The 12043-nt window shown below is 40.7% G+C and overlaps 1 gene segment (V, D, J or C); it reads left to right on the top strand.

The window, feature by feature from the left end:
- The first annotated feature begins 1250 nt into the window (after positions 1-1250).
- Positions 1251-10960, top strand: LOC132654383 (Ig kappa chain V-V region MOPC 21-like). The segment is given in 4 exon segments: positions 1251-1308; positions 1708-2017; positions 9182-9452; positions 10886-10960. Coding segments are annotated over 4 exon segments (705 nt in total).
- The last annotated feature ends 1083 nt before the right edge of the window (positions 10961-12043 follow it).

The raw sequence follows: 12043 nt of genomic DNA, 5'->3' as shown, positions 1-12043 counted from the left end.
GCACAGATGCAGCCCATGGAAACTCAGTATCCAAATGGGTTCCCTAGAAAGGGGAAGAGGAGCTGCCTCTGATATGGACTAAGTGGCTGTCTCTTTGACCCACCTCTCATCATCCATGAGAAAGGAGTAGCCTTGCCAGGCCACAGAGAAGGACAATGCAGCCAGTATTGATGAGAATTGAATAGCTAGGGTCAGATGGAAGGGGATGTGGACCTCCCCTATTGGTGGACTTAGAGAGGGGCATGGGAAAAGATGAAGGATAGAGGGAGGATGGCATTTGGAGGGGATGTGGGAGGGGCTACAGCTGGGATACAAAGCAAAAAAATATAATTAATGTAAAAAATAAAAATTTAATTAAAAAAAAAAACATGACCAAAGCCACTTTTGAAGAAAGTGTTTATTAGGGCTTTCAGAGAACTAGAATCCGTGATAGCAGTTGAAGGCTGCAGGTGGCAAACCTTGTTTTAAGTTGAGCAGAAGCTCAGGGCTCACATCTCAAAATCTATGTATCTATTTAGATGTGTATGTATATATGTATGAATGTATGTATGTGTACCTTGTGTGTGCTATAACTGGAATTACAGATGACTGAGAATCATCAAACAATTCGTTGGAATCAAATATGAGCGTTTTATAAGAGTTGAAATGCTCATAACTGCTGATCTGACTCTATTCCCAAACCTTTCTGTTTTAATATGTATTTCCTTTATCTGCTCAACTTTTCTCTCCTCCCGACATTTCCAATCCCTCTCCAATCCAGATTTCCCTCTCCTCTCCATCCTCTCTTTTCTTTCCTTTCTCTCACCTACTCTTCTACTCCCCCCCTTCTTTTTTCCTTTCTTTTCCCTGTTTCTCCTGTTTCTTTCTGCTGATTGTTGATTAGGATATTTATTGTTTCCTCAGGATTGTGAGCAAAGGTTTTCTAGTATATTTCTATTAAACTCACTTTACTTAAATGTTTTCGATTTTTAATGGAAGCCTGTCATGAGTGCATCTCCATATTTTCATATTGTGAGCTCAAAGTTGGTCCTTGAGCTTCAATGTTGACTTTTCCCCCAGTGATTGGTTACTCACTTTGATGATATTTTTGGCTGAAGATTTAATGTGGATTCTTTCACAGCCCAGTACCCTGGCTATTTACTTTCTCATTTGATGACTGTTTTGCATAGGTCCCTACAAGACAGCCCAGCTGCCTATAATTTATAAACCAGGCCTCTGCAATTAGAACTGAAAAGCATCAGACAGCCTGGGCAATCAAGATGGAGTCTCACACCCAGGTCTTCATATTCCTGCTCCTCTGGTTGTCTGGTGAGACATTAAAGAGTATTAGAGTATTAGAATATCATCAATAAGTTCATTTGTAGAAAAAACAGCTGTTTACTATAAACCAATTGTATTCAGGCAATGCCTTTAGGACTTTGCAGCCAGTCCTGAAAATACCTGACAAAAGGGAGTCATATGAAAGGGGAGGAGGTCCTCCCCTATTAGTGGACTTGGAAAGGGGCAGGGAGGCGATAAGGGAGGGAGGGTGGGATTGGGGAGGGAATGAGGGATACAGCTGGGATACAGAATTAACAAAATGTAACTAATGAGAAAAATAAAATTATGAGGAAAAAAAAGGAAAATAAAAAAGAAAAAGCATTTTGGATGCCAACATTTTTATTAGGAACTCCTCTGTGTATACTCATTGTGTATTTCTGGTTGCAGGTGATGAGGGGAACATTGTGATGACACAGACTCCTGAATTCATGTCCACATCTGTTGGAGAAAGAATTAGCCTTAGCTGCAAGTCTAGTCAGAGTGTGAGTGGTTTGGTATCTTGGTACCAGCAGAAACCAGGGAAGCCTCTTAAACTGCTGATCTATGATGCATCCGATAGATACACTGGGGTCCCTGATCGCTTCACAGGCAGTGGATCTGGGACAGATTACACTCTCAGCATCAGCAGTGTGCAGGCTGAAGACCTGGCAGTTTATTACTGTCTGCAGTATGACAGCTATCCTCCCACAGTGCTTCAGCCTCCAACACAAACCTCCTTGAGAGTCTCACCAGGTGCCTGCAGCACACATAGCCCTAGGCCTGCACACTTCCCCTTTCTGCCTGAGATCTGCTATGCATGACCAATTGATGCAACCGTCTGTAGAAATTAACTAAGAGATAGCCTCCTTTCTTCCACATTTTTGGCAACAATGGTGTGTATAGATAAAAAGGAGAAGCTAAGTTAAGAGATTTAGAAAGTGTGGTTTTGGGGAGACTGTCCTGCTTCAATGGCTGTAAAGGCCTGAATGATCATGGCTGCAGTATGCTGTTGTGAGACTCTAATCTTGCATATATACCACAAGCAAACCAAGGAGACCAACACCAGAAGGCCTGCTAATGCTCCCATGCCCGCCCATTCCTTCAGATGATTCATGGTTGCAGCAATCCATGATGATAATCCTGTGGTTAGTCCTGCGTCCACTCTGGTAGAATTTACCATGACAATGCCCACTCTCAGTTGCTCCATTGTAGTATGGAATTCTCCAGTCCAATTACCTAAAATATAGCTAGACAATTGTTTAGACAGATTTGCAGCGCGGGAAAAATTCTCATGTTGTATGCTAGTGACTTAAAGTCCAGCATACTTCCATTGACAGCCAAGTTGAGCGATTTGCCATAGGGTATCAATTTGCTTCTGCACGAGGTCAATCCTCTGATTGAACACCATCAAGCCTCCTTTTAGTTGAGCATTAATTCCTTTTTGTACATCTAAGGCATGAGCTACATTGGCTAAAAGATTATTCAGGGTCTGAGCAGTCTGCACAGTATGACTCATGGCTAATGCCGCAGTGGCAGCTCCAACAGCCACCAATGAGATGGCAGTAACAATGGTGGCTGTAGTTCCAAGATCCCTTTTCTGTCTGAAGAGAGTCATAGCGTGAGGGGCATCAACGGGCACTGGCACCCAGCAAGGCATGCAAGCATGGTTGGCTACCATAAAAATCTAAAATGTTACGCTCAGGATGCGAGGCTAAGCACTGCACTCAGGGTCAGCCACTTTTGACCCAGAGAAGAGCATGTCTGATTGCATGCGGGTTGATGCCCCAGGTCCCGCCTCTGAGAAAAAGGTATCGGACAGGTCTGATGCTCTTTGGGTGGATGACACCTAAATGAACATTGGTACAAAGTCCCAATTTATTTCTAATATCAGAGATCAGACCTCTACTCTTGCCTGATGCATCTAAAACAAAAAGGGGGAACTGTAGAGAGCTGCGTAATGCCGAGCCTTAAAGGAGGAGCTGGTTTCCACCTTCCACCTTCCCGATGGTGAGTGCTCTGTCACAAACAACTCCGCATTTGGCTAAGGCCGAGGATCTGGCTTGCTTCCATATATGTGGACCTATCTGCATTGCCCACGTGGCACACTGAGGTTGGCTACCCAGAGGCTATTTAAGCTGTGGGCTGGCTTTCCCCAGGGTCAGATGATTGTTCAAGGTTCCTGAATAAACTTCATTGAAAAAAAAAAAAAAAAGAAAGTGTGGTTTTGCACTGAAAGAATACAGTACAAGCATGAGTGATGTTTATCGTGTCATGCTGACTTTAGATATCTCTTTGTTATGCATTCACGATATGATGAATCTGTATAAAATAGGATAGACTTTAAAATTATTTACAGTACAAGCAAGAAGCATCATTTAAGTTTATGGTGTCATGCTGACTTGAGATATCTCTTTCTTATGGCTTTAGACTATGATGAATCTGTATAAAATACGACAGATTTTAAAATTATTTACAAAGAATACATCATCCTGAGGTTATTAGTTTAGATTAAGGAGCCTCAAACTTTGGTAAATGATCTATCAAGAAAAATTGTCCATTTCATTTAGATTTTCAAATTTTATGGTGTATTGCCTTTTGAGGTTAGAGTCTAATGAGTCTTTGAATTTCTTCAGTGTTTGTCATTAGGGCCTCCTTTTTGTTTCTGATTTTGTTGATTTGTCTAGTTTTTCTCTGCCTTTTAGTTAGTTTGATTAAGGGTTTGTCTATCTCATGGATTTTCTCAAAGAACCACCTCTTGGTTTCTTTTGAATGTCTGAATTGTTTTTTTTTTTTTGTTGTTGTTGTTGTTGTTTCCATATAATAAACAGTTTAATGCTGCAATTATAGAAGGCTGTATATATTTGAAAGACCCAGATTGCATGATCAGCAAACAGAAAGATGAGGAACTCTGGGCAACTGCTCATGTGGTATGCTTTGGTCTATATGTCTGTGTCTACTGCATATATGCATCTGATATTAATTTATTACAATTTATTCACTTTGTATCCCAGCTATGTCCCCCTTCCTTGTCTCCTCCAAATCCCACTCTCCTCTCCTCTTCTCCTCCCATGCCCCTCACTTAGTCCACTGATAGGGTTGGACCTCCTCCCCTTCCATCTGACCCTAGCTAATCAGGTCTTATCAGGACTGGCTGCTTTGTATTACTCTGTGGCCCAGTAAGACTGCTTCCCCTTCAGGGGAAGGTGATCAAAGAGTCAGGCACTGTGTTTATGTTAGAGACAGCTCCTGTTCCCCTTACTAGGTATTCCACCTGGAGAGTGAGCTGCCATGGGCTACATCTGTGCAGGGGTTTTAGGTTATCTCCATGCATGGACCTTATTTGGATAAGCAGTCTCAGAAAAGTACCCTGTAACCAGATATTTTGGTTTTGTTTTTCTCCTTGTGGAATTCCTGTCCCTTCCTAGTCTTACAATTTCCCCTTTCTTCCATAAGATTAACTGCACTCCTCCCAAAGTTTGGCTATGAATCTCAGGATATGTTTTGATACCCTTCTGGGTAGAGCCTTTCAGGGGTTCTCTGTGGTAGGCTCCTGTCATGTTCCCTGTTTTTCCCTCTTCCAATGTCCATACTGTTTGCCATTCTGAGTGACGATTCATCATCTTACACTGGGTCCTCCTTCTTGTTTAGCTTCCTTAGGTATACAGATATTAGTATGTTTATCTTATATTATAAGTCTAATATACATATATGAATGAATGTATGCCATGTATTTCTTTCTGCTTCTGAGATACCACACTCAGGATGATCTTTTATAGTTACCACCATTTGCCTGCAAATTTCATGATTTCCTTGATTTGAAATTTTTTAAGGCCATTGTGTAAAAGTACCCGGATTTCTGTATGCATTCTTCAGTTGAGAGACATCTGGGTTGTTTCCAGATTCTTCCTATTACGAATAAAGGTGCTATGAACATGGTTGAGCAAATGTCCTTGTTGTGTGCTTGAGCATAATTGGAAATATGCCTAGGAGTGCTAAAGCTGAATCTTGAGGAAACACTGTTCCCAATTGTATGACAAATTGCCAGAATGATTTCCAAAGTGGTTGTACAAGTTTACATTCCAAAGAGCAGTAGTGGAAGATTTCCCTTTCTCACATCTTCTCCAGCATGTGTTGTCACTTGAGGTTTAGTTCTTAGCCATTCTTTCGGTGTAAGGTGAAATCTCAGGGTCAATTTGATTTGCATTTCCCTGATGACCAAGGACATTGAGCATTTCTTTAAGTGTTTCTCTGACATTTGATATTCTTCTATAGAGAATTCTGTTTAGTCTGTACCCCATTTTTAAATTGGATTACTTAATATATTGCTTTTTAACTTCTTGAGTTCTTTATATGTTCTGAATATTAGCCCCCTGCAAGATTTAGGTTTGTCGAACACCCTTTTCCAGTGTGTAGATTATACCTTTGTTTTGATGACATTGTCCTTTGCTTAAAGAAGCTTTTCAGTTTCATGAGGTCCCATTTATTGATTGTTGTTCTTAGAGCCTGTGCTGTTGGTGTTCTGTTCAAGTTGTCTCCTGCCAATGAGTTCATGCACTTCCCCACTGTTTATTCTAACAGATTTAGTATGTCTGATTTTATGTTGCGGTCTTTGATCCACATGGATTTTAGTTTTGTGCAGCGTGATTAATATGACCCTATTTGCATTTTTCTACATGTAGACATCCAGTTAGACCAGCATCATTTGTTGAAGATATTTTTTTCCAATTTGTGGTTTTGCATCTTTGTCAAAAATCAATATCCATTGGTGTATGGGTTTATTTCTGGGTCTTCTATTTGATTCCATGGATCTATCATTCTGTTACTATGCCAGTAACATACAGTTTTTTGTTGTTGTTGTTCTGTAGAACTACTAGAAATCAAGAATGGTGATACCTCCTGAGAATCTATTGTACAGGATTTTAAAATCAATTTTGGGTTTTTTGTTTTTCCATATGAAGTTGAGATTTCTTCTTTCAAGTTCTGTAGGCAATTGTGTTGGTATTTCGATGAGAATTGCATTGAATGTGTACATTGCTTTTGTCAGGATGGCCATTTTCATTATGTTAATACTGCCAATCATTAGCATGGGAGATATTTCCATGTTCTGATATCTTCTTGTATTTCTTTCTTCAGAGACTTGAATTTTTTTTTTCAAACAGATCTTTCACCTGCTTTGTTTCGTCTGACCAAAGTACTTTGTGTTATTTGTGGCTATTGTGAAGCGTGTTGCTTCCCTAATTTCTTTTTCAGCCCTTTTGCCTATTGTGTACGGGAAGGCTACTATTTTTTTTTGTTTGTTTTTTGAGTTATTTTTTTCTTTTTTTACGTAGCCAGTTTTCAGAAAGTGTTTATCAGGTTAGAAAGTTCTAAAGTTGAATTTTTGGCATCACTAATGTACACTATCATATTATCTGCAAATAATAATACTTTCACTTCTTCCTTTCTGATTTATATCCTATTGAATTCTTTTATTTGTCTTATTGCTCTAGGTAGGACTTCAAGTATTTTGTTGAAGAGATGCGGAAAGAATAGGCAGCCTTGCCTTGTCTTTTCAGTGAGATTGATTTAAGTGTCTCTCCTCTAGTTTGATTTTGACTATAGGCTTGTTCGATATTGTCTTTACTATATTTATGTATGTGCCTTGTATCCCTGATGTCTCCAAGTCTTCAAACATGAATGGGTGTTAGAATTTCTCAAATGCTTTTTTGTCATCTAAGAAGTGGAACATGTGGTTTTTCTCCTTCAGTTTGTTTATATGGTAGAATACATTGATGGATTTCTGTATACTGAACCACTCCTGTAAACCTGGGTTGAAGCCTATTGGTCATCGTGGATGATATCTTTTATGTGTTCTTGGATTCGGTTTGCAAGTATTTTATTGAGTATTTTTGCATCAATGTTCATAAGAGAGAGAGGTCTGAAGTTCTTTCTCTTTGTTGGGTCTTTTTGTGGTTTAGATGTCAAATGACTGCGGCTTCATAGAATGAATTTGGTAATGTTCCTTCTTTTCATATTTTGTGGAATAGTTTGAATAGAATTTGAGTTAGCTCTTCTTTGAAGGTGTGCTAGAATTCAGCTCTGAAACTGGCCCTGTTTTTTTTTTTTTTTTTTTTTTTTTTTTTTTTTAGATGGGAGATTTTGATTTTTGATTAGTGGTTCTATTTCCTTGGGGGATATAGGACTATTTCATCTATTTCCCTAATCTTGATTTAATTTTGATAAGTGGAATCTGTCAAGAAAATTGTACATTTAATTTAGATTTTCAACTTTTGTGGCATATAGGCTTTTGAAGTAAGACCTAATGATTGTTTGGATTTCCTCAGTGTCTGTAATTATGTCCCCATTTTCATTTCTGATTTGGATGATTTGTATAGTTTCTCCTCTGCTTTTTAGTTAGTTTGGCTAAGGGTTTGTCTATCTTGTTCATTTTCTCAAAGAACCAGCTGTTGGTTTCATTGATTCTTTGAATTGGTTTCTTTGTTTCTAACTCAATGATTTCAGGTGTGAGTTTACTATTTCCAATGGTCTACCTCTGTTTGGTTTTCTGCTTCTTTTTTTTCCCCCTAGAGTTTTTAGTTGTTTGGCTAAGTTGCTTGTATGTGATATCTCAAACTTCTTTCTGGAGGCACTTAGTGCTATGAACTTTCTTCTTAGCCCTGCTTTCCATGCGTCCCATAAGTTTGGGTATGTTGTGCCTTCATTTTCATTGAATTTTAGGAGGTCTCTAATTTCTTTTCTCATTTCTTGCCCGACCAAGCTGTTATTGAGTAGAGAGTTGTTCAATTTCCATGTGTATGCAGGCTTTTTGTTATTTCTGCTGTTATTGAGTCTAGTTTTAGGTGTGGTGGTCTGATACTATATGAGGAATTATTTTGATCTTTTTTATGTGTTGATGCTTACTTTGTGCCTGACTATATGATCAATTTTTGAGAGGGTCCCATGAGGTGATGAAAAGAAGGTATAGTCTTTTGAGTTTGTGTACAAAGTTCGGGGTATCAAAGCAGATGCTGAGACTTATGGCCAACCTTTTGGCAGAATGCAGGGAATCTTATGATAGATGCAGGAAATAGAAATAGTAAGTCCTAGACAGGACATGAGCTCCACAAGGAGAGCAACAAAACCTAAAAATTTTGGAACAGGGGTCTTTTCTGAGACCGATACTCCAACCAAGGTCCAATGACAGAGATACCTTAGAACCACTGCACAGATGTAGCCCATGGCAGTTCAGTGTCCAAGTGGGTTCCATAGTAATGGGAACAGGGACTGCCTCTGATATGAACTGATTGGCCGGCTCTTTGATCACCTGTCCCTGAGATGGGAGCAACCTAACCAGTCCACAGAGGAAGATAATGCAGCCACACCTGATGAGACCTGATAGACTAGGATCAGAAGGAAGAAGAGGAAGACTTCTCTTATCAGTGGACTTGGGGAGGGGCATGCATGGAGAAGGGGGAGGGATGGTGGGACCGGGAGGGGAGGAGAGAGAGGTTTATGGGGGGATATAAAGTAAATAAAGTGTAATTAATTAAAAAAAAAACAAAAAATCGTCTTTTCATGGCATCCTTGATTTCTTGGATGTTTTGTGATTAGGACTTTTCTGATTTGCCTAGATTCCACTGGCAGACCCATGGAACAGGGTCTTCAATGTTTTGAATGCTGTCTCAATGATCCCTATGTTGCTCATAGTGGGTGTGTGGGTAGGAGGGATCAGATGTCTGGCTGCTATCATAGAGAGACCCTGGATCTGGGGCTCTGCAAGTACTCACTTAAAGGTTCTCAGAGGATCCCCCTGTTCTCTACTCTCAGATTTGGACTGCAGGGGCAAATGAGAATGTAGAAGATCCATCAGCTCATTGGTGTCCACTGTTTTGTCTTTGGGCAGGGAGGCCTGTACTTGGGGTAGCCGTCTCTGCAATCAGTCACTAAGCACAGAGCTTCTTCCTTGGAGGATCAGCTGCCTTGCCACAGCCACACCTCTAGAAGGCCCATCTGTGCCATTTCAGTCATGGAGTGACAGAGTTCAGAGGTTCGTGCTTGAACTAGCTACTGTCCTGCTGCAACTGCAGCCCTGCGAGGCCTGCCTGTACCATTTCAGGACTTTAGTCACTGAGCATGAAAGATCATCATGCTTGCGGAAAACACTGAGGCTTCAGGTAAGCAGGGAGGTCCTTCTTTGGGACCCAGGCCACTGCAATCTGCCTCTTATGAGCAGGGAGACCTGTTCTTACGGCAAGTGTAAGTGCAGTGGGGTTGAATATTCACCATTCTCAGTCCCTGGAGATGTCCATGAGTTACCTGGATCCAAAATGGCCAAGCTCATGTGTTGTCGCCTCTCCCCCAGAAAGCCTCAAATGTGGATCTTTTCACTTCAGCTGCCCCTCCACTCACCAATTTTGGAGTTTTGGATCCTTTGCCCTTCAGATACTGTGTGTGCTTGTTGTCGCCGTTTTAGGACAGGTCCTATGGCTTATATATTGAATACAGTTTTGGATACATAGCAACATACTTTCCCAAACACATAGACTTATATACTTTACAAGGTGGTTTTGTTTTTTAGAATGACATAGAGGTGCATACCTGTAACCCCAACTTTTCAGAAGCTGAGCAGGAGAATGCATGTTTGAGGCCAGCCTGGCTTACAAAAGAGTATCCTATCTGATCTCTACTTTATTAGCTCAGAAAATAATATTAAAAAATTGTGATTGAATATGAAAATGAATGCTGGAGGCCAATTCAAAGAAGTTAATATGTTAAGTCATAAATTTCCTATGTGGGTATTTTCAGCTTCCAGGTTTCATGAGAGAACTTCCTAGTATGAAATTTGAAGATAATTTTTATTCTGAGACATTAAATGGGAGATACTCAGTGGGCACTACTCTATATAACAATATTACTGGGTTTCTGATCATTGGGACAAGACAATAGACTCAGTTCAGTTATAATCAAAAAATATATTGATTACTGCTAGCAGGTTAATAATCTCCAAAACAAACTTGTAGTTGCTATATGTAGGGGACATGAGGAAAGTATTTTTTAATTCTTTATTAATTACAATTTATTCACTTTGTATTCCCCCTGTGGTTCCCTCCCTCCTCTCATACCAATCCCTCACTTCCTCCCCCTCTGCACACATGCCCCTCCCCAAGTCCACTGATAGGGGAGGTCTTCTTTTCCTTCTTTCTGATCTTAGTCAATTAGGTCTCATTAGGAATGGCTGTATTGTCTTCTTCTGTGACCTGGTAAGGCTGCTCCCCCCTCATGGGAGGTAATTAAAGAGCAGGCCAAATCAGTTCATGTCAGAGACAGTCCCTGTTTCTATTACTATGGAACCCACTTGGATACTGAACTGTCATGGGCTACAACTGTGCAGGGGTCTTAGGTTATCTCCATGCATGCTCCTTGGTTGGAGTATCAGTCTCAGGAAAGACTCCTGTGCTCAGATTTTTTGGGTTCTGTTGCTCTCCTCCTCTCTACTTTAGAGTCCTTTGCTGTGTAGAAGACTCAGGGGAACAGCAGAGTTTCTATTACTCTGGGGAATACTGCATCCTGAACATGATTTTTTTATTCCTGAGTTGTGGCTTTACAGGGTCCCAACAGGATGCAACATCATGAAGGACCAAACCCTCAGATAAAGAATGCCTATCCCGAAGTGAGTGCCTGAGAGAAGTTCGAAAGTAACTGTGAGGTGGAGATTCCCCAGTGTCCAGAGGAGATTAATAGAGAAAGATGTGTGGGAGAGGAAGGAGAACAATGGGGGAAAGAAAGAGAATGAATGAGAACTAAACCAACCTGCTTTTTCCTTCTCTCTCTCTCTCTCTCTCTCTCTTTCTTTCTCTGTCTCTCTCTCTCTTGTTGTTATTGTTATTATTATTATTATTATTATTATTATTTAGTTATTTTGATCACATGTATTTTCTGTGAAAAACACTGAAGACCACAGAGGGGACTAAGGAGACAAGACAACTCCATGTAGTAGTCTGTATTGGTGCTGTTAAGCTGTTTTTCACTGTTCACACACCAAGTGCTCAGCTGTTTCTCTCAGAGGAGTCCCTGAGTTCAGGGAAGGTGGGTAAAGCAGGTTTGTGGGGAGTTATTGTTCAGGAATCAATCACTGTGGGAACGCTTTTCAGTCTTTCAAGACAGTGAGAAAATGCACAATACTCAGGATGACAGTCTGCAATAATGACCAGGTGAAGTTTGTCCCAGATCTGCTGCCAAAGAAACTGGTTGGGACTCTGCTAATCTTGACTGAAGTGTGGTAAATGAGGGCCTTGATGGTCTGTCCTGGACTCTTCTGGTCCCAGGACAGGTAGCATATGTGTAGAGGAGGCTCTGAATGGCCCTGCAGATGATGGAGACTTTCTCTCCTTGAGAAACCTGAAGGGAATCTGCTGACTTGGTGAGCATGTTCTGCCCATTAGTAGCTGTGATCAGAGGTACAGGGGATACAGAGTTTGTGAGAGATGTTAGAGCAGAGATTCTCACTATCAGGAGGCCAGGACCTGCCAGACCTGTGCTGCAAATGGCTTTTCCTCCTTACCTATCTCCAAAGCATCTGTGAGGTCAAGGTCATCTTGGCATGTTATTTCACCTGGGGCACATAGAAGTAGAAGGAGGAGGAGGTGAACTGCCACCTTCTTGATGCCTCTCAAGCTTCAGAGAATGCTCTGGACCAACAAAAGACTCCATTTGTAATTCTTGATCACAGCGAGGGGCCAGCAAGATATGTTAATGCAAACTCAAT

This window comes from Meriones unguiculatus, chromosome 5 (assembly GCF_030254825.1).
Source record: "Meriones unguiculatus strain TT.TT164.6M chromosome 5, Bangor_MerUng_6.1, whole genome shotgun sequence".
Classification (NCBI taxonomy): Eukaryota; Metazoa; Chordata; class Mammalia; order Rodentia; family Muridae; genus Meriones; species Meriones unguiculatus.
The sequence above is the reverse complement of the archived record's forward strand: the minus strand, read 5'-3'. Positions and strand labels throughout refer to the sequence as shown.